Source organism: Platalea leucorodia (genome assembly GCF_965183815.1).
Source record: "Platalea leucorodia genome assembly, chromosome: 2".
Classification (NCBI taxonomy): Eukaryota; Metazoa; Chordata; class Aves; order Pelecaniformes; family Threskiornithidae; genus Platalea; species Platalea leucorodia.
Genome location: NC_138824.1, coordinates 124,843,878 through 124,867,172, shown reverse-complemented (window position 1 = coordinate 124,867,172; position 23,295 = coordinate 124,843,878). Strand labels below are relative to the sequence as shown.

The following is a 23,295-nucleotide window of genomic DNA, read 5'->3' as shown; positions in this document are numbered from 1 at the left end:
GCTCCTCAACTCTCTGACATAAGATTTATTGAAGATTTCAGTGTTTTCATAAGCGATGCTATATTGGACATTCAATCCATAGTGACATTTCGAAACACATAGGAAGATGAGGCTTCTCTTTTCTCCAGTCAGAAGACCAAGTGTGAACACTGGTAAAGCTCACGCCACTTCTTTGCCCACTCACAGTTTCTCCCTGGCTTCTGAATCCGATCGTATTTCTTTCGTTGCAGGCATCCAGCAGTCAACTCTTCAGGGAGTTGCGTTTAAATTGTTTGGCCCTAGGCAAACGTGCACCTTGGCTGAGTTTCCTAGGGCTATCAGAGCTGCTCACCTGGCTTTATGTACTTCAGGACAAGGATACTGTCTATTTGCTTAATTTCTTCCATCACTTTAGAAATACAGATTTTTTCTTTTTCTTCAGTAAGTACTCCGTAAAGCTCTGCTGGAGCGAGTGCCACAAGCAGTCTACTTCTTGGAGTACCTTAGCCAGAAGATGTTACTTGTTTTCCTTTCCAAAACATTAAAATTTTTTGAAGCTTTGCTTCTGAAAAGTCAAAATCACATGTATGCTCTTCCAGTAGCCCTTGTTTTGTTTGTAGATCTACTGAGGGCATCATTTGCCACTCATGTAGTAAGTTTAACTGTAAATAAATCATAGAATCATAGAATCGTTAAGGTTGGAAAAGATCCTTAAGATCATTGAGTCCAACCGTAAATAAATACATCCATCAATCAAAACATATTTCTCAGTAATCTATATTTCCTGATATTTTAACCTTTATACTCTTCCTTGGTACTGCAGTTTGGCTTTCCCTGGTGGGCTGATAGTTAGGCCAGTGTCTAGTTTAAATTTGGCTTGGCGACTTTGCCGTCCTCTCTTGCACAGCGCCGCGCACGTCTTCGCCCACCCAGCCGCTGCCAAACTGCGTGTTCGGTGCTTTGTTTCCTCTTTGTACAGGGAGCATTTTTTTCTGAGACCGCTACTGAATTAATTTGTGCTTATCTGCACTATGTTAATCCCAGATATGACCAAAATCTTGTTTTCTGCATCACTGCTTACTTTCTTTAAAAAAAAAAAAAAAAAGTTTTTCTTTCATTTTCTTCTCTGCGTACCTTTTCTGGCTACAATTACTGTACTTGGCTAGTAAAAGAACATTTCTGAATTTGCGTCTCTTAATTCCTACATGTGGGATTGGGGAGACGATTGCGTCAAGTCTGAGTTTTTGCTCGTCGCTGTAGTTCCGTACGTGTGCATTTATTTTCCCTTGTACTCGGGGCTCCCTTGCGCTATTTGCTGAAGCGTCTCTGGACCATCATACAGAGCTGTAACTGGAAGCCTGATATTAACTGGTTAACGGCAGGGGGCATTGTGAAAAAGTAAGGATTGGAAATGCTCAACTGGCTGACACTTTCCCTTCGCCAATATTTTCATAAATCCTCATAGGGTAAAGCCTCGGACAAGGTAATTTGTCAACCTCAACGCACTATGACAACGTGCAAAGCAGCGTCATCCTAGAGATCAAACGTGTTGGTGCAGTGATCTCTGGGGAGATGTTTCTCCTATTTAGAATCCGGTACTAAGATTTTCTTCGCCTCAACAACAAACAAAAACTCAAACCAAAACAAACCCCATACGCTGCAAAACCACAACACAGTTTCAAAACAAATTCCCTGTACCGCTGCCTCTAGGTAAGCAACAAAGCCCCGAAGTTTCTCCTTATCTTCTGTAAGACTTAGGGCAAGATTTTGAAACAAAATTAACATCTAACGCTAAAATCTTAAATTGATATGTAAAGCCCTTAAATGTGTGATCTGGTCATACCAGAGTTGAACTCGCAGCATTTCCTTGTAACTTTTGAATACGAGAGCTACTGCATCGGCTTCATACACCTCTGCTTCATGTCCCCACAAAGCACATAAAGTGCCCACCACCGTAGCACTGAGATGCTAGCGACTCCCTTCAAATCTGATTGTTTCTTGTTGGACCCAACTCTCCTCTCCGGGCTTCACTGCTCATTATTTTAATGTACTTACCTCTTCCTTGCTCTTCTTGTTTGTTAAATTTTGTCACTACAAGAAGATTTGTGTAGTGTTCAATAGCACGAGCTGGAAAGAGTTCAAAGCACTCATCTGAGAGAAGACATTTGGAGGTTGGAAAGAACCTTACTTAAAATATACAGACAGAGAACAAAGGGGAGCTCAAGATTGGAGCACCTCTGATAAGACACAGTGAATTCAGACAGGGCAGAATCTATTGTTAGAAAAAGAGTATGACGGGAAACAAATTCTTTCCTATTTGAAAGATAATTAATTCTATGTTAGAAATCAGTAACAATAAAGAAATCTTGCTTAACTAACCTCATTTTCAGAGGCAAATTTCAAAGAAGTTTTTGGGGAACCCGCGGACGAGTACTTCTGTGTGCACAAGTTCAAGAAGAATACTATCTCAGCACAGATATTAATATATCCCTAACATGAAGCTACTTTCTTTCCTGCAAGGCCAGAAGGAATATCAGCTTTATTATTTGCAGTTCAGACTTATTTTCCAAACCTTGCTTTTGTCAAGTTCTCTGTCGTCTCTTATTCCTGATGCTCTCCCTGGATCGCTTTCATTTCAGCCTGACCCGGCGTAACAAACATCAAAAAGAAGTCTCATTGCTCTTATTCTCCTCTTTATGACAATTTTTTAACATCACTCCATATGAACTAATTAATCGGTGCCTAAAAGACAGCAATTCTGGGCTATAAACACTAGGTCCGTGCGGTCTCATTTCGCCCCTACAGGTAACGCCGTAAATGGGATGGGAATCTAACGCGAGCTATGTTGTGAAGAGCGAATCAGTAGATTCTTCATTACATTAAGTGACTGACTTCCTTAAAAGGCTGCACCAAGGTTCAAAACAATTATATATACATACGTGACTGAATTTTAACCGAGCAGGTCTGCACGGCATCACTCAAGTGTCTGCAGGATTTCAAGGCTCATCTTTTGTTTGTCCTAAAACCAAGAGGAGAAAGTCCCGATGCATTTCATTCATCCCTTGCCAAAATCACCTACAGAAGTCCCAATACCTAATAACTCTCGTTCATTGTATAACAGTGACACCAACGATTAAAAAAAAAAGGGTAAGATGATCATGAACTGTAATCTAGACAAATTCTGTTTAGTAAGCACTCAGATGGCGATGCTTCCGTCAGTGGAGGAGGCACTACCAGAGCCCCTGTCCTCTCTTTACAGGCAAGGTGGAAGAAACAGTATTTCAGCAACTCCGGCTTGACCTGGCCGATAGATTCTAAAGAGGAAGGAAGGACAATAGTCATAAATACATAGACATCATCATGTCCTCAGGCTTCTTCCATTTAGAAACTAGATTAAATAAGCCTCAAACTAAATACACCTCAAACAAATACGATAAATGAAAATTTTAGGAAAGTCTACATAAGTGACACTTTGGAACGCATCCTGAGCCTGTCTCTCAGGGAAAACAAGCAGTTAGACCTTCACTGAATTTCACAGCGCTCGTTTGAGGGTCCACGCTCAATTACCTTTTCTGGCATTTGTATTGCATAAACTCTGTGACAGAATAAGCCAAGAAAGTCCCTCAGAAATGGTATCTCTTGGTAACACTCAGCAGATCAGCCCTTGGGTAGGTGGAATTCTTCCTGAAGATGGTTTGAACAAGGAATATAACAGGATGAAGCACACCTAGACCAAGATTTTTTTTCTGTCCATCACCCTAGTTCTCCTTTACTACAAACTAAGCTGGTTACCTCTTGTCCTGTCACCAGTGGATGTGGAGAACTACTTAGCCATGGTCTGTATCAATTCCTTTTGTAAAAAACATTACTCGCCCCACCCAAAGAGTCCTTCCTTCTACATAAGGACTCCATTGCTCCCCATCTTGTAGGCTATGGTTTCTAAACCTTCTAGAGGTGTTGTTCACTCCTCTCAGGAGACCCCCAACTATCTACAACTTCAACACAACGTCAGCTAAGGCCGAACACGGTCAAGTGAAGAAGAACAATTATTTCCTGCATCTTTTATGCATCTCCCAAGTTACTACATCCCGGAATAGGGAACCTACAGAAAACGTTACCTTTGCTTGAAATTCATCCTCCTGAATCTTCTTTATCGGTGACTTTCTTTGTCCCACTTACTTCTCACTGCTTCAAGTAACTCTCAGGATTTTTCCTTGAGTCGGGGAGCTCGAAATTAGTGACATCTTTGTTGAAAATCTTCCTTTTCAGTGAGAAGACAAAAGCGACTCCCATAATTTTTAGAAACTCTAGCAGTTAATCTAAAAATTTCTGGCAATAAAGGAAAAAAACTGAGCTGAATATATGATACAGCCCCTGAAAAATGGGGGAAAAAATTCCCCCCGAACTCTACCTATAGACCAGAATCTTTGCATTGTGCATGACGGCACCACAGGGCTTTTCTTTATTGCTCAATCAGTTGATCCCTGGGTCCTTGCCAGCTTGTTGAACACGAACAATGCCCAAATATCGAGAAGCTGTCAGCTCCCTGCTGGCATCTCCTGGGGTGAAGATGACCCAGGGTAGGGAGCGTAACAGAAGCAGACGGCTGGCAGGAACAAGGGCTCCTTTAGCCCAGCCTGTACTACGTAAATCTTTTACTGCAAATTAAGGTCTTATTTCTCATTCTGTAAACACCGGATGCAGAGAATTTAAAGCTTAAGATGAGCGCCTGGCAGAGCAGAGCCAACAGCATCCAGGCCATGTTAAAAAGGGTGCTGGTGCTTTAAAGGCGTTCAGGGTCGTGGCTACATGCCCTAAAAAACGTTCCTGTGCCTAGCATTTCCCATCAGCTGGCTTTAGGCTTCCAGACGCACCCAGACTGGGTGTGTAAAGGGATGCGGACAGACCTAATGTCCTCTGAGTATGGCCCAACATGCCTCTGAAGCGTGTAGCTAGTTGATATGAAAGAGAGAGAACGGAGAGGGGAGAATTGGTGCAGGAGCTGGGAGAAGGAAGCAAGGAGACGCAGAAGGGGAATAACAAGTCTGTGGCCTGGGTGATGGCACTCCTGTCAGCTCACAAAGGCGGCTGGAGGGAAAACCCACCTGCCTGCTCCGTAACGGGTTTGGCTTCGTCTCCCCGTAACGCTACGCGCTTCCTTGTGCTCCCCGTAGAGGACAGCCCTGGCTGCTACAGCCTGCTCTTGAACCCCAGGCTCGCCGGGGAAGTCACCGCGCGTTGTCCACGCCGTCCCTCACGCGGTTGATAGTTGTCCGAGTGCTGCTCCTGGGCAGGTCCGCGGCGGCTCAAGCAGAACGGCGAAGCTGCTCCAGAAGCCGCAGCCCGCTCGCAGGGTCCGCTCCTTTCCCGCCGCAGCCCCTGCCCCGCTCCCCAGCCCCTCCTGCCTCGCCTCCCGGTTCAGCGCTCCGCGGGCTCCTCCAGCAGCGTCCCACTGCTGACACCATCCGGGATGTCCTCGTCATCTGTGGAGGGTTAACCACTTTCCAGAACTCAAAGACCTTTAGAGAACCCAAGGGGTTCTAGCACCGGGCAGATGCTGTGGCTATACAACACTGCTGCTGTTGTTTCGTGTGGAAGTAAACATCAAAATGCAAATCAAAGCTAGCTAGGGTCACTTCAGTGCAAGACAAAAGGGATTTGTTTGCAAAAAACTACTGCAGCAGCCCCTGAAAGCCCTCAGAAAGCAGAACTTCTTTCTGGTGAAGATGAACCCCACCCCTTTCTCAACCAAAGCAATTTAATGAGGGTTGGAGAAATTACTTGTGTCACAGGGACTGCAAAATCACCCACACGAGTAGTTTGTTCAACTTAGGGAACGGGCAGTGGTAACGGAGCATGGTACAGCCCAGGGCTGAGACCCAGGAAGGATCTGGAGAGGCTGTGGAACCGGTTCTCCAGCGTCTGCTATCGCCCGTAGGCCAGGAGGCTCTGGCAGAGCTCAGGCAGCACAGAAAATCAGCCCCTGCTCTGCACGGCCACTCCAGCTCCCGTCCAGCCAGCGCTCCGAAACACACACGGGTTTGGTAATTAACTGGTAGATTCAAGCAACGATTAAATCAACATCAGTGTAAACATACAGGATGGTCAGCTTGATGCTCTTTTCATGTGTTTGGTACAGGCAAATCTTCTGATAACGAGGGAAGGTTCTCAGCGAATTTACGTAGGAAGCATTTAACGTAAAAAGGTATTGCCACGGTCACTTAGCCAACAGCGTCAGCTACCAGACCCTGCAGAGAAATCTCCCAAAGAATCAAATTAGCTAAAGGTACTTGGCCTCAGAGGAAGAAAAACCCCACGATTCGCTTGAGTACTGACACTTCGAGCTAACCCGAGGCTCCACCGCTGAGCTTATGGGTACGGAAACATGATGGGGTGCTGGCAAAGAGCTACGCTCCCTCCACCGGGAAGGCTCTGCCTTGGTTCCTCCAGGCAGAGAGCCAACAGAAGATGGTTCTTCCACGCAGAGACCACCTGCTGCTTCTTCACGGGGCGTTGCCATCTTGCTAACGACCGAGGCGTTGTGGTGTAACCCCTTCATCGCGAGGATGGTAACAGGTGAGGTTACAACTGGGAACAGTCCTCAACCACGCCTCAGTCAAGTTAATGTGAGGCAAAAATACACCGACGTGCCTTCAGCTGTGGAAGCCGAATGGAAGAAGGACTGCTTGTACAGGCCCAGACACACGGTAGGTCCCAATGTGGGATATAAGGAGTCCTTGCTAACAAAGTGCTCTGGAAACAGTCCCTCATTAATTACTTTTTGAAAGGCTATTAAGCATGGTTGGATCATTACCGATTTCTAATAGGTAACTCCAAATTTTTAAAAAATATCCATGTCTGATACTGAGAACTAGCCCAAATTACAGATGTAATGGGTAGGTCCATTCAAAAGTTACCTATGTAAGGGTTTCCTTTTCTCAGATAGTGATACAAAATACGCCAGGAGATCATCTTCTTTGCAAACATCAAATTAAAGAAGATAATATTCTAAAACCATTTAATGTAAGAAACACTTTGAAAGGTGCAGATGAAAGACTTGAGAAAGCTGGAAAAAGAAAAGGTGGCTATTAAAAAAAAAAAAACCACCAACCTTTTTTCCTTTTTTTTTTTTTAAGGGCAGCTTTGATTAAGCAATAATTAATTTTGATTAAACACAAGGTGCTAGTTTTCTTGAAAATTTTCCATCTTCACCTCAGAAAAGGCAAAGCTAGAGAGATGCTTGGATCCTCTGCAAAAATCAGTTATCATCTCCTTCACCCTTGTCTGTACAGAGAAAGCAGGAAGCACGGAGACACCCGACACTCACTGCTCTGACCCGATCAATAAATAAAACGCTCTCCCTGTGGCTATTTTTAAAAGTCATAATTCTAGAAGGGAAGAGGAGAGAGGAGTGGAATACATTATTGCTGTCAGATTTTTTCTCAGCGGTTATCAGTTTGTATTAGGGTTTGGCATCTATCAGTAGGCAGAGAGGTGCTTGTTACATGTAATTTTGCATATGGCTGTTATTGCCATATCCAGATACCTATACAATCTTCCAGTTATGCAGTATCCGTTCTTCAACTGCCACGTATCGGAACCGTAACTTGAACAAAGGCTTCACTTTACACTCTGTAGTTTTGAAAGCTGTAGTTTAAAAATATAGGGCAAGAATAACATTCGACAGCACCAGAAGAGTTAGCAGTAAACACGTGAACTTTTAATGCTGTCCTATTGGAAACCAGGTTATAAAGAAGCTGTAGAGCACAAAACTCTAGCTATTCCTGAGGAAATGGGGGGAAAAAAAAATAAAAAAGAAAAAAGCAGCTTCAAGATGTTATCCTCTCTCTGCTGAGATACACAATCTACTCAAGCAGGAAACACACGCAGACGGAGGTGGACAATCAGCCCAAGACGGAACGATGACAAGCTGCTGACATTTCAGAATTTCTCTTTGACTAGCAGGTGCCGGCTGAGTTCGCACAACGCTGGTGAGCAGGAAAGAGCTTTGCAGAAGTCATCGCCTTGAATCACAGACCTAAGGCAGCGCTGCAAGAGAGACTGCGAGCCGGTACAGAACTTGCTGCCAACCGTAAGTGACAAGGAACAGAAAAAAAAACCAAAACCCACCTCAAACGCCTTTCTCAAAACACGCTTCAGAGCATTTCAGATGAGGGGAGAGGAGGCATTCATCATCGCCGCAGCAAAAAGACTGCAACAGACCTTCCATGAGGAAAGGACCACCCGGCCAGCACACAATCCGGAAGGAAAACTAGACCCCCACACATAGTTTCTGGCATGACAACAGATTAGAAGGGCCTCTTGGGTCACCCAAGACCGTGCTGTCACTTGCACCCACAACACACGATATTCCTTTCCCAAGCGGCGAACTGTCCCCTTTACGCAGCAAAGCAGTATTTTGTGTCCGCTCTATACTGCTTTTTTATTAAAGTAAGGAAATGGGATTGACTATTCTCCTCTAATACCAGTGGGAGCTGTCTTTATGACCAAAATAAAACTCCTCTTCGCAGCTCCGTTGACCAGCCCCTTTCTCAGAGTTGTTTGGAGCAGGGCGAGAGGACAGGCAAAATGTCACTTTGAGGAAAAAAATAAGCTGCAACCTAAACGCTTTATTGCTCTGTCCTGCTGTTCTACTGGTTTCACAGTGTGGGCAGGAAAACAAGCCCAAGCCTGTGAAGAAGAAACACTCTCATAGGGATGTGCTTGAAGGACAAACGCAGCTTGCCCACCTCGGATTCGGGAGACAGAACCTCTATGGGCTTCTCATAAGCAGAAGAGGAGAGCTCACCCCCTTGCTTACACTGCGGCGGCAGCGGCGCCGTGGGGCGGCAGGAAGGTAGTGGTGGCGGAGGAGCGGCGGGTGGCCTTTGCCGCGCTGGCTGCGCGCTGCCACGTGCACCTCTCACGGGGTTAGAGGTGGCCCAGCCATTGCAGAGTGGGAAAGAAGCTGGTTTAGGAGGAAAGGTGAAAAATTACTCAACAGTAAGAGAATGAAGATTATCTTGAACGGCCTACTGCTGCTTTTTCAGTGACCCTGGTTTTCATCATGATCCTTGCTTCATTTTGTAAAGACTCCAATGGTGATAACAGAAGGAGAAGTAGGTTGATCCTTACCACACACATTATAAAAAAAAAAAAATAAAGAAACGATACTAGCAGATGTCCCTGATCTTCGGGGAAACTAGCGACTGGGGGGGGAAAAAAAAAAAAAAAGGCAAGCACAAGACAAAATAAAAAACAAACCGTGAGATAAAAATGCCTATTTCTGTGTCATTCTCATCAACAGTATCTCACCGAATCCTTGCCATCACAGACTTATTCATTTTGTCAGGATTTATTTCTTCTAAGACATATTTCTTCTATTAAGCATGGAGTAAGGAAACAAGGGGAGTTAAGGCCTCAGAATTAAACAATTCAGTCTTGGAACATTGTTTTCTAGATGAGACATGCCACCCAGTCTGGCTAGAGTTGCAGTGAAGAAATATGTGCAGAAGCTGTGAACTAATTAGAAATTACGGGGTGTTGCACCCCCCAATGATGAGCAGGAGAAAATTTAAAGTTAGCAGGAGCCCAAGAATTTAATTAAAAAAAAAAAAAATCTAACCAAACATCTTTGTTTCTGGTGACACTTCCCTGAAAACAGAGAACAATCTAGGCATCGGCTTTTCTTTCCCAAAGTAAAATCACTTCAGACCATTCCCTCGCCCTCCCATCAGATTCATGCAACGCTGAAAATTTCTGAGCTTTTTTTTTTTATTATTATTATTATTTCATTTAAACAATAGGTTTGGGGCAAGATGGGAAAAGAGCAGCACCTTTTAAAAAAATCCTGTTGTGTGCTATATAGGATAAATAGGTGAGTTTTAAAAAAAGTTAAGTTTATATATGTACATATACACACATACACTAAACCAAATTAAAAAACTGGTCAAGGGTCGTTTTTAACACAAGAGAGAGGAAAGCCTTATTTCACAGCAAGGGAAAGCACCACGCGTTCAGATCAGAGCGCACAGTCGCACCTCGTGCGGTACCAAACCAGCCTGGGTCCTGGAAGCAGTGTAGCTAGAGCAGCAGAAAGCTCCGCGTAGGCCAACTTATCCCGCTCCCTGGCAAACGCGAGCGCAGAGCCTATTTCGGGATGGTGTGCTGTGCAGGCGCACCCACAGCCGGCTGCTCTGCCTGCATCGGTTTTGGCAGAAGCCGCAAGAAGTAGCAAACTAGTGAGAATAAGAGACCCAAAGCGAAGCTACAGGACTGATTTAGCTACAGTATTTCCATAACAGAGGTTTCCGAGTTCCCCCGTGTCTCTTGGGTGCTCTCTGTAGGTACGGCCTGCTTGGGTCACACAGCAGACAGCTCCTGATGATTTATTATTTGTGCACTGAGGTTCCCATTCTTGCCTACCTGCATCTTTTCCTTTCCTATCTCTTCCACCCCACCACACCATTCCTATTTCCTCCAGGCTGACAGGGTAGTAAAATTAGGAAGGGGCATGTACACCTAACTAAGGGGATATTCAACAACCAAATGAAGCTTAAAAAACAATATATTATTAAAAAAACCCAATTTAAAAACCTGTTCAAGTTCTGCAGACTTCTGGCAGAGTTCGGTCATTTAGCCCAGAGGTCTTTGTCTTCAGGGCCTGCAGGCTAAATTGTCTCAACTGGCAAGAAGCATGCAGTACAAGGTAAAATTCTGACTAAAAGAAAAAAGTTGTAAGGGTTGGGGGAAGAAGAGGCTATAACATGGAAACCCAATACTTTGGTAGCAGCACTTATGCTACACGGTACGCTTTCAAGAGAGTGAATTCCTTTCTGTTGGTGCGAGCTGCCCAGATGAAAAGAGCGGCTGCCATAAACTGCAAAGGTGCGGAGACACAGGCTAGGCAGAAGGACCAGCCAAATTCACCCCTCACGTCCTCAGGCAGGGGCAGCTTCTTGTGGAGCAGCTCAATCCCAGCTACGTAGCAGCCAACCAGCCCCAGCGTACAAAGCCCTGGGGAAGGAAGCGGTAAAGCGCCATGAGCTCACCGTTGAAGCGCTCTGGCTGTCACTATGAGCTCCCGGAGGAGGGAGGGTAAGCGGCGGATGGCAGGAGACCTACCTGCTAGGAAATGGAGGACGCCGGTGGCGATGGCAGGGTAAAGGCTGCGACAGGCACAAGCACAGAGCCCAATCAGAGCCCCGAAGCACATGAGGCCAAGGCTGACAAAGGGCAGGAGAAACTGCAATCGCCAGAGATCTGCACGTGAAAAACAGACAAAACAAGTTTGTTGAAAATGGGCTAGAAACTGGTCTTCTCCCACCATCTTATATTCCCTTCTACCCCACTCCTTCTGTCTCATCAGACACTCCACATTCCCAGCTATAAAGGACCAAAGGCCCCGCTAAAGTAGGAAGAACTTCATTTGTTAACTCCCAAATTCCTGTACTGCATTCATGGAGAAAACCTTTGCTAAAGCACTTAAGTTTTCCTTTTAAACTTTGACCTGCTGCCTGTGCTACTGTGAAGGGGGAGGAAAAAAAAAAAAAAAAAGGCAGAGCAAGATACAGATGCTTCCCTCACTAGTGACCGTATTTGAGAAACGTCTTTTTTCCCATCCTACTTGTTTACCCACCAGAAGTGGAAGACACTTACAAGTTCGATTCAAATCCGTGCCACTATTGTGATTTCCAGGCTCTATGTACTTTTCCATAAACTGATCAGAGAGGGAAAAACTGATGCAGTTTGTAGTCATATCAGTTTCTGCGGGGAAAAAAGGCAAAATTACCATTAGGTGTCTCCCTCCCATCCCCCCACTTCAACTCCTCCTTTCCCAACCATTTAAGCTGGGAAGCTCCTCAGCGAAAAAAATTTTAGAGAAAAAACATTTTAGAGAAAAAATTACCTCTCAAAACAGACCTACAGGCTGCCTTATCATAATGCAGTTAGCATAACATAGTTACTACAATGAGGGACGGCCTTCAAACATGCAGAATCGTCAGGCGTACCTGGGTTATCCACAGAGAACTGGGCCATGCTTGACAGATTGGGAAAGAAACGTGGCATATGATGCTCAACTATGTTGTTACATATTCTTGTATTCAGAGTTGCTTAACTGAGCTGTGCTTATCTCCATGTGCAGAATGTAGTATCATACTAAACACTTAATTCAAAAATGGGATAGAAAGGACTATCTAAAGAACTAAAAAATATTTGCTTCTTTATACTAAATTTCTCCCCTTTTATGGCTCAGTTAGATTTTGCTTTGAGAATACTATTGAGCAGAGCTGGTTTACGTGTCTTCCAAAATAAGTATTTTCATTGGGGGGTGGGGCAGGGGGAGAAGGTATTTAATGTAATATTTTTTTTCCTCCAGAAAGTGTTTGAAAGTACATTTTTTTTAAGAAGGTTCAAAATTAAGGTCTTCGCACACACAGTATGTGTCCAAAAATCTACTTTGAAGCAATTAAAATAATTGCTCACCACACGTTTTTAGCCCCCCAACCACAGTGAAAAAGAAAAATATTTCATTCTATATCCAGCACTATGGTACAAGGAGTCCAAAATGTGCTGACGCAACAGCGGGACATTTGTGACATGCGAGCAAAATGAATGACTAACTAAAAGGAGCAAGTGCTCTCTTGATAAAGCAGCATATTTGTTCCATTGCTGGATCCCAGGACCTCTCCTGAAAAGACAGTGACTGGCAGAGTGGCAGAGCAACTATAACTGTATCCCAGCTGGCCAGCAGATGCAAAAGAAAACCAAGTTATACCAGACTAAATTTAGATGTCAAATCCAGAGTCTGTAGCACGGACAGACACAGACCATTTTGCCTTTTGCTTCTTTAAAAATTTAGACCGTCTTTATTAAAACAAAACAAAACAACACAACCAAACACGTGAGGAGCAAAGTGGCATGAATATGTTGTGAGGAAGTTAGCACATACCACCCCAGGCAAGCTACGGAACTGTTAATTGCTCTGGAGATACCTGGTGGGCTGTACCAGTGAGAGTTTTTGGGTACAGTGATACACCTCCGCCACAATCCAACCGTGCCGTTGCACCGGAAGAGCGCATCTGTGTAGGTCTTCTCATCCGCCTCCTCGCTGACAAATTCCTCCCAGATGATCCTTCCAGCGTCACTAACATTCTCAGCCGGGGACAGGGTGTGGTATTCGTACCAAAAGTCGGTGCCAATGGAAGCCGCCATGTAGATGGTGGAGATGAGGCTGAGGACGCAAGCGATTACTAGCGCTGTAGCAAAACGGTTATCCATCATTGCGCCCTTGCTGCTGTAAGGAAAGAGAGGGCCAAGTGAGTAACTCCTCCGACAGTGAACGCGAAGTTATCCTAGCAGTGTCAAACTCGTGACATCACTCCTCTTAACGCAATGTCCCTCAGGATATGCATGTCTCCCTTTTCCAACATGCTGGAATCAAAGGAAAAACAGAGTAAGCCTACAGTACTAGTCAGCATCCGCTGGATCTGCGAGTTCAAGGGACGGATATCACCCTTCTCCCAGCCACGCTGCGCTAGCTGCTCTGTCTGAGACAGCAACTGACAGAGCAACAGCAACTCTGCCCCCAAAGCAGACGGCACGGCTCACTGCCCTTTGTGATCCTGATTGTAGGGAACCACAGAGAATCCATCCACGGCGCCCAGGCAGAAGACTTATCTTTCCTTAAGAGATTACCAAGGGTAGAAGTTATTTTTAGCCTGCCATCCCATACGGCTTTCGCAGCTTGTGTTTACAGCAAAGATAAGAACCAGAAGCATGCCAAAAAAGCTCTTCCAGACTGTTCACAAAGGGCAGCCATGCCAAGATGCAGGAATGCCTTTAGGGAAGCAGAGAAATGTATCTAGGCACTAGAGACAGAACACGAAGGAAGCACTGAAAGACAAAGTTGGAAATTATGATAAATGCTGCAACAATGCCACCATACAGTGGTGTTTCTGACAAACTAAGACAATGCGAGGGGTGCTCTGTTCCATGGGAACAAGATGACGAGAGCTTCCAAAACTGAAAGGCCTTCGTGTGCTGGCAGGAGGACCTTGCTCTGGTTCCCTGTGTTGGGGGTCACTTATGCCCTCCTCGGCAGGGTCGTGCTCACAAACCGTGTAAATTCAGGGTCAAAGAAGGCATGGAAAATACAGATACCATACATGCTTACACTGGTGAAAATACTGTGACTTTAATGAGTAATTGATTGCTAATACATGGAATGTTTTGCAGATAGTGCAATACGTCGGAGGACTTTCAGATGCCTGTTGTGCTCATGCGTTTTCTGTACTTGATCAAATTTATGGATTATGATAAATCAGGCTTGATGCACTTGCCAAAAAAAAAAAAAAAAAATCAATTGAAGTTAACTCAGCAGCTAGAGCTAGTCTGGTTACATGGGCTACTATCTAATCAGCTCTTGTCTATTGCTTGTTCTACCTCCCTTCTCCCACATACTTTGATCAAAATATTTTGGTCTAGCTTCTTTGCAACTGAAGAAACCGCAACTGGAAACAGCAAATGCCTTAAAACACAACATTCACAAGGAGAAACATGAGCATTCAAGTCAGACCTGCCAATAAGAAATTCTGAACTATGAAACAAGGTGCAAATTAAAGCAGGGAGTTTCAAAGGCACTGGTATTTGCTGCTCACAATGCCATTCTTGTTTCTTTTCCCTCCCATCTGCTCCTCTATTTGGTTGAAGCTGGCTAACAGGGTTGGGTAGGAGAGACGATGTGTACCCATATCATCCCCTATGCTTAATTTCCATATTCAAGGAGGGATACTACAGAGAGTGTGCCTCATTTAACTGCATCCTTAGCAACGAGTAAGAATAGAAGTGATTTTTGGTGAACTGACAAGCAGTACTCATTTAAAATACTGCAAAGTTTGCATACCACAACTGTACTTGAATAATAATCCACAGGCTGTGAACTCATAAGCTAGGACAAGCATTGAGAGGGAGAAAACATTGTATCTGAGCTTATTTATCCAGAAGATGTAGAATCAAGTCCAGACTTGGAAGCAAATACTCTGTGCAGGGTTTAATTCTTGGTTATGTACTTATATTCTCTTTGATACCCTAGCATCTCGCTCAGGGTACACAGGACACCGGATGAGCAGAATAGGGAGCCAGCAAGTTGGTGTACAGGAGTGACCTCACTACTCATCCCCACTGAGTTGACGGAGGGATCCCCTCCGCTTCACAAACTTCTCACAAGGCAAACAGGGCACGTGGCATCCCCAGGGCCAAAGCTGTGTTACCCGGTTCCTGCCCAGCTGAGCTCGGAGCTGAGCAGATCCTCTGGGAACTCCCTCTCAGGGCAAGCGGCAGAACAGGCTGGAGAGCTGGCTGGTGAGCAGGCTGGTCTGGATTTTCCACTATAATGCAGTCACATTCACTGCAAGAGGAACCCTCTGCAACAGGCTCCTCTCTTTAGACACTGCTTTCTCTGGAAGGAGAAATCGCAAGAACCTACAAGCTCCATCCTCAGAGCAGAGTCTGGCAAAAAAGAACCTAAGCAGGACATTATTTGGCCATCGGTTTGCTGCCACTGCCTTTTAATATAAATGCTTACAATAACAAAGTCCTATCAACTTTGTACTTAACGTACAGAAAGAAAACAACCAGCTCAAAAAGAAAAAAAAAAAAAAAAAAATCTTACTTTCAGATACAACATCCCCGCTGCCAGGTGCGGAACACTGGTGCTGGAAATATTAAAACACAACCACACACTTCTGGGCAGCTTTCTGTGCGTTGGCATACAGTGGACTTGGCAGAGTTGATGTCAGCTGGATGTCAACCATGTTCACAAGCAAAATGAAGGGTTAAAAAAAAAAAAAAATCAAACGGTAAATTAAAGCACAGTCCAGTGTTCATTACCCACTTGGTAAAAGGGACATGGCTATCGACGGACGCTCAATCCTTGTAATGCACAGCTCTGGGGATAGGCAGAAAGCAGCCGAGGTGGCTGCAGTCCCCAAAACCTAGCGGGTGGCTTTGTGTGGCATTTGGCCCAGGAAGAACACACATGGGTTTTCAGTACGGACAAGACAGTGCCAGGGCAAGAGCACACCCCCAATTCCTTATAACAAACGTCCCCTCCATGCTTCTGCCTAACACTTGAGCTACTTACAGAAGAGATGAAGAACTCTACAACACTTTAGGCAAATTCTGAACTAGAAGTTCTTCCTGCCACAGTGTAGTTGACTACTCTGCCCATTCACTGTGGCTATCCAATGCGTTTTCATTTACAGCAGACACCCCCCCACTTCAACGAGGTGTCCTTTGCTCTGTTAAGAACAGAACCATCCTCCCAGCCCCAGGCAGAGCTCAATGGGAGCAGTAAGCGTAGTCAGTAAGAAATAGTTACCAGAGAAGACCATGAAGAAAGACACTGCATGTTTACAAGATTATGCCACACTCTGCAAAAGATTCTATGCAGAACAATACGCAGGAGGTGCCTTAGAATAAGCTCACTTACCAAAAATAACATTACTACTCCCAAAGATGACATTAACTATAAAGACATAAAGATTGATAATAAATGGAAATACTTGGACTTTATGGGCTGTCAGCAAAAGCCTTCGTTGTTTTTACAAAAGGTTCGTTCACATGGCACGGCCAGCACATTTTATTCTAACGGTAGAAGCTATTTCAAACAAGTTACGGCTGAAACAAAGCTGTGCAATGAATATAAGACAACACAAGGCAGCAGTAAACAGGCACTCAAGCAGAAGCGCTTCACAGGGTATTATACTCATTTTTGAAAGCAGTGAGACATGTAAAAGTTTCAAAGCACCATCTTATAAAAGAGAAGGCAAAGGCCAAACTAGCAGCAACGTTCAAAGGAATGACTAGATGCGTGCACTTCACAGAAGGGGGGAAAAAAAAGGGCAAGTCAGTAGAGTTGGAAAAAAAACCCAAAACCACAGAACAGCACAAGAGCAACTATTCTAGCAAAAAAATCAACTGTAAGACCAGAGAACGGATAAGCATTTTAAGAAGTTACCGCACCATAGCAAAGGGAAATACAAACATATGCGTACTTTTATCCTGTTACAGCAACCACTCCCTTCAGCCAATAGTGGGCCACCACATCTAAGAAACCCCTTTTACCTAACATCACAAAAGAGTCAGGCTGCATTTGCTGGCATTTTCTCAGAAAACATGCTTGCAATCTGACTGCTCTTTGGGAAAGCAGAATAGGCAGAAGGCCTAAAAGATGGAAATATGGGGAGAAGGCTGGTGACACTACTGAACAGGATCCTCCTTTTAACACTCAGGGCAACGGAGGGTTAGGAAAGAATGCTACCAAACGCTTTTTTACCTTCAGAGGTCCCCAGGACACACAGCTCCAATGATTCCAGGTCACTTCAGAGAGACAGTGTGGTTTGTATCTTGTGGTAAGCGGAGAGCATGAAACGCAAGCTTCCTATCTGCCCTAACTGTTCCATTCATTCAGATTCTTCACCACCACCAGCTCACAAGAAGTGATCTAGAAGCAGAAAGCAAACCAAATGGTTTGAGATCACCATTTCACTTTGAAATTATTTAACAGAAACCTCCCATTAAGAAAAAAAATATTAAAAAGGGGAAAAAAAAATGACAGCAAGAGCCCTCAGGCCAGCAGCACCATGCCCCCCCCCCGCTCCGGGTCAATCCAGCACACGGGCAGACAGGCAGCGCAGGCAGCCGCCGAGGTAAGCGGCCGTCTGAAGGGTTCTCGCCCCGTGGAAACGCGGAGCCCCGCAACCGCCCAAGCGGTGCTTCACCCCCCGCCGCCCAGCCGAGGGCCGGGCCGCGCCGGGCCGAGCGGACCATCTCCACACAGCGCGACCGCCCTCCCCGGCGACAGCGCTGCCGGGGGAAGCAACCGCCCGACGCTGCCGTTGGCAGGCAGCGAACCCGAGGGGAGCGCCTCAACCCCCCACCCCCAGCAACCGCCCCCTTCAACGGTTATAACCGCCCCCTTCAACGGTCACAACCGCCGCGGCCCGGCGCCGCACCCACCGCCCATCGCCGCCCCGCCGCGCCGCTTCCGCCCGGCCCGTGCCCAGGGCAGCGCCCCGCCCCTCTCGGCCGCGCAGGGCACGCTGGGGGATGTAGTTTTCCCGCCCTCCTCCGGAAGAGCTACGCCGTGCCGGCCCCGCGGCACCATGGGAGCTGTAGTTCTCCACGTCGCCCCGCCCCTGCCCCGCCGCCGCCATGGCGGCTGGCAGTTGTCCTCTCCCGCCGCCTCCGGGGCGACCAACCCTCGGCTTTCGACGCCCGCCGCCGGGCAACCCACCTCGCCTCCTCCCCACCGACACTTGCAGGCCCCAAAGCAGGGCCCCTGCCGCTGGCACAGGCCCGGCTCAAACCATGGCGGCCCAGCCCCGCACCTCCTCACCTCAGCACCGCGCCTTGCACCGCCCTCAGTCGGCGTGAGGTGCGGCGCTGATGAACGCCGAAATTGCACACCTGCAAGACACGGGCGCTTGGGAATCTGGAGTCACGGTCCCAGCGTCCTGTACCTGCCGTCACAGCCGTGAGTTTTTACAGAAAGACAAAAAAACCCACTTTGCAAACTGTCATTTCTGCAACTTCAATTATTTGGTCTTCCTCTGCAGCCATAAGGCTCACGTTTCTTTCTCTTTTGCTTGACAGCTTGTAAAAATGGTGACATGATCTCCTGGCTGGATGACTCGGGAAAACATCAACTAAGGAAAAAAAAGGTTTAGTAAAAATTGCAAAAATCAGCAACACTGGCTCCACGCCCCGAACTGGACATTGCCCCCCAAATTGCAAGAGGACTCTTAAAAGTGGTTAAAAACTGCCCTGGCTGAGAGATCACCACACCCAGTTTTGATCTTACCAACCTCCAAACTAGCAAACAAATACTCAGAAAAAACAGCATCGCGTCCGAGGTTTTCGTGTCTGTGAGGACTTCTGGGGAACGATCCCGACCAGCTCCTCTCCCAGAGCAGCCAGGAAGCACTTTTGCAGCGATGTAAGAAGCTGGGATGGCAAAGGTGAAAGCAGTAATAGAAGAAACTTCGCTGACTTGGTGCGACAAAATTGAATTTTTTATTTTAAAAAATAATTAGAAATTATATTTAATTAAGAAACTTCTGCCTATATGCCCCACCTTTCCAGATCATGGAACCATCTCGCCAACACCTTGTAACGTAACTGTCTGCAAGGACATATTTTGGGGTCTGACTGGGATTTATACTAGACTCTAAAATATTTAACATCTTTATTGATAGCCTGGAAGAAAGCAGACTATCGCCGATAACCTTCACAGATGACACGAGGCCTGAGGGAAGGGTAAATAATGACCTGGAGAAGGCACAGGTACAGGGTGACCTGATCATTTGGCAGCCAGGGGCAAGCAAACATGCATTTCAATAAGGTCATCGATGAGCTCATTCGTTTAAGAGCAAAGAGTGGAGGCTATACTTACCTGACATCAAACTTTATCCGGGGAAGCACAAAATGGAAAGGACAAACGGGTCATGGTGGATTACCAACTGCCAAGATGGTGCCGCGGCCAAAAAACCCCAACTTTCCTGCCACCGCAGATGTGTAAACAGAAATCACAAGGAGGAAAGAAGTTGTATCACATCTAGAGGTGCTGCTGCCTGCTGAAATAGCGTGTCTAGTTTCGACGTGTTGATAAAGTAGAGAAACCTGAAATGGGACACAAAAATCACCAAGCAATTAGAAAACCTCTCTCAGTGAAACATATCACAGAAGATCAGTCAATTTAATTTACTGAAGAGAGAGCGAAGGAGTTGCAAGACTGTAAAATACATCGAATGGCAATAGGGAACAAAAAAAATCAGTAATAGTTTTTTCGGTGTACCTGGCAAAAGTGTCAGAAGTTGAAGCTAGAAAACGTTAAAAGAAAAAAAAGCCAAACAAAACCCCTCTGTACGGATTTCACCTGGACTTTTTTGTTTTTCCGGAAAAATACCCCTCCCTACAATAAGAGTAACCCAATAAAAGCGTTACAAACGAACGCACAGAGTCATTCATTGCTAACACCCATCTTTTTTTGTTTTCCTTTCACACCTCCTCAGTGTGCCTCAGCAGAACCACTGTCTGGTTGGTTTAGCTACAGGACTAGGGGAAGGTTTTCAAAGTAAAAGTTTGCTTTACTGTGCAGAAACTGTGGCAGTTTGCACCTGAAAGCATGAAGGGAATAACGCCGATGGCTACAGCTGGAACGCCGTTCCTACTTCTTGCAAAACTGAAGTTTCTTCCAGAGCAGACCTGAATCGTGCATTAGTACCTCTAACAGAAGTTGTCAGGCACTGACAGAGTTTAACATCAGGGTGCTGCAAATAAAACAAATAAACGAAACCCCAGTATGTTGCAAAAAATGTGTGTCATACAAAATTTGTGTTGTTTTAGCTCTCACAGTCTAAGGAAATAAGTAAACGTTTGTAGGAGGCGGCACCATCTGTATTAAATGAAGTTGATACAGGATGAGAAATGAGATGAGAACTGAAAAAACCTTCTTCATCTATCACGTTTGCTTCAGGAGTTACTGATTCAGACCTGAAAAAGGTGTTCAAAAGTCTGCCTGCTTCTTCCAATACTACTAGTTAATTTACTAAAAGATACTGCCTCTCCCAACAAATATTCTCTTTGTAATAATAAAAGGGGCAGGTTCAGTTGTTGTGTTTTAGGCACCATCTATGAGCATTTCACATAGCCAGAATGAGCAGAAAACCCCGTGGATTCCCCTCAGACCTCTTTATACAGTCTGCCTGGTTTTATTTCTGCCTTCTGTATTCTTGTATCTCTGGCACAGAACACGGTAGGCTAAGAAAACCCTACTCTAATTATAATTTCCACCGAGAGAAGACCTTCTAGATCTGCTTCTTCCAAATACGATGAATAGCACAGGTTCGCTTTAGTGATACCCACTTGTCCTCTAAGTCCGAACCTTTTTATCATGTACCCCACCAGTAAAAACTTTTTGAGCGTGCACCCCTATTATATAGGTTTTTTAAAAATTATATACATATACTACTGTACTACTATATTATCTACATTATAAAACATACCCAAACATTTACATTAAAAAAGGATGAGATAAAGAGGAAATAAACACTATTTTTAAAATACTTATTTTATTAAGCGCACAAAAAGTCTTTTCTTCCCACACCGTGCTTTGGAGACCACTGCTCTCGGTGTGAAATTATTTCAGCCTATCCCGATGCGTTGTCTCAGCGCGCACAATTTTACCTGAATCAGTTCTACCCTCTCCTCTTTGCTCGGGGGTGCAACTTCGGTTGGTTAGCACTCATCTGGTCACCTCTGAGCCTGCCTTCACCTAGGTTCTAGCAGAGTAGGGCAGTTTCAGCCAATTTGGTGGGGTTTTTTTGCTTGTTTTTCTAATTAGGTCTGCAAATCTCTATTCCTTACAGAAGGTTTTGCAATCACAATCATTTAGAAACTATTACACTTTCTTTTACAGCCAAATGAACCTCTGTTCCTTCTCAGCATTTATCATCATTAATAATTTACAGGTACGTAACTTCTTTTATCTAGATGCCTGTCCTTACATAAAAGCACAGGTACAAGTTGGAATAGAACCACATTTAAACTGTCAGTAAAATAGAGAATGTAAAAAAATTCGGAAAAAACCCAAACTCACACCTCACTACCAGAAATGCTTCAAGTGCAGAAATTTTAAGGGGCGGGTGTGTGTAACAAACTAAATTAGCAACCCTGCATATTTCCTGTGCAGATAGTTCTGCTGTGCATCTTTTACTGATTTTGCCACAAAATTAGGCTACCGTAATATATCACAAGCGTGACAGAACTGTGAACAAAGACATGAAATCTTTTCCCCTGCTACTGTTGGAAATACCTGGGCACTTCCTAAGAGGAAGATTTAAGGAACGGTACAAACGCTGACAGGACAGATTTCACAAGCGTCTTTGAGAAAGGCAGGACCATCAGAGAACGATTCGCTCTGAAGCAGAACTGGCCAAACGCACGGCCGCGATTACCGTCCCTGCCGTGAGCGTATGGTTACAAAGGCTTTCGGTTCACTCTCAGGTTCAAAACTACTCAGCACCCAGCGGCTGCATTTTTTCAGAGCTGCGTCAAGGGCTAGGTAAGATGGGTAGAACATACACCCAAGCCGAGCCAGTCGCTGTTGCTTCAGCAGAAAATTTGTTTGGGGAGAAGGTTTACACGTATCTGGTGAGGTCTGGGAGGAGGAAAGCGCTGTGGAAATCTAGGAGGGGGGTGAGGAGAGGGTGGAGGCTGTCCTCCGGGTGACAAAACATCTCACTACATCTCTTGGACCTTGGCACATCACGTGCTGAGCTTTCTAGAATATCTATGCAGAAGTGTTACGAGGGGAATGTCCACGTGCTAAGTATCTCTGACAGCTTGGCTCTACCTCAGGGAAATGAGCTCTGGGCAGAGAAAGGCCCCACATGACACCCTAAGTGAATCAATACCACATAAAAACCCAGAAGGCTTACGGACTAACGACAAATACGCCGCTGGCTGCCTGACATAATTACAAATAGCTTCATTATTCATGACAATGCTTCCTATTATCTTTGCGAATCTTTTGTCCGGATAAGGGGGTGTCACATCTGTAATATGGCAGCACCCAGTGACACCCACAAGTCTATTTAGAGCATTCAAGAAATACAGAGCAAATTCAAGAGAACAGAGTTGATCCCTGTTGGAAAAGGTTTATTATCTAATTTTTTATCTTGGGAAGTAAGGCTATTAAACTACAGAGAGACACAAAGTGAGGAATCGCACACACAAATACATGGACATACGCTTATCTTTATGGTTCCATCAAGCTTTTTTAAAAGTTACTCACTTTTTTGTCTGCTCTGGGACGGGGAGAGTGAATTTCAAGAAGGAGCATGCAGTAGTGTGAGATGGAAGGAGAGACGTTTGTGCCTGATTTCTAAAGCTGGCAACTGCATGTAAGCTGTTAGGATCTAAGTGCAGAGTAAAATAACGTGTAGGTCCATCTTCGCAGGAGAGGCCGAACTATTATACACCACTGACCATAAGGTTCAGCTGATCTTCTACTCTAGTACTGATGGAAAGAGAATGCCTCTATGTCCCAGTGCTTCTTGGAACAAAAAAACCTAAAACACGTTCCTTCAAGCAGAGATAAGCAAAGATGACACAAAACTCACGTCTGCACTGAATCCATCAAAAATCGTTTCTGTAAACGGTAAGATACTTGGGCATTTTCACACAACTCGTAGCTGAAAAGCAGGTATATCTATTGTAATCTCCAAATGGTGAGAAGATGATTTTAAGCCT

General features: G+C 45.1%; 1 protein-coding gene across 3 annotated transcripts; it reads right to left on the bottom strand.

Annotated features, from left to right (window-relative positions):
* Positions 1 to 9,565: 9,565 nt before the first annotated feature.
* CLDND1 (claudin domain containing 1) lies at positions 9,566 to 18,065 on the bottom strand. 3 transcript variants are annotated; one of them, XM_082333062.1, is made up of 7 exons: positions 18,001 to 18,065; positions 17,318 to 17,485; positions 15,653 to 15,779; positions 12,975 to 13,276; positions 11,638 to 11,745; positions 11,104 to 11,241; positions 9,566 to 10,995 (listed from the first exon to the last, which is right to left on the bottom strand). In XM_082333062.1, exons 4-7 carry the CDS (start codon positions 13,261 to 13,263, stop codon positions 10,775 to 10,777), a joined length of 756 nt encoding a protein of 251 aa, XP_082189188.1. In that variant the 5' UTR covers positions 13,264 to 13,276; positions 15,653 to 15,779; positions 17,318 to 17,485; positions 18,001 to 18,065; the 3' UTR covers positions 9,566 to 10,774. The 3 variants fall into 3 exon arrangements, with proteins under 3 accessions (XP_082189188.1, XP_082189187.1, XP_082189189.1); XM_082333061.1 differs by lacking the exon at positions 15,653 to 15,779; XM_082333063.1 differs by lacking the exon at positions 15,653 to 15,779 and having other exon boundaries at positions 12,975 to 13,273.
* Positions 18,066 to 23,295: the final 5,230 nt, after the last annotated feature.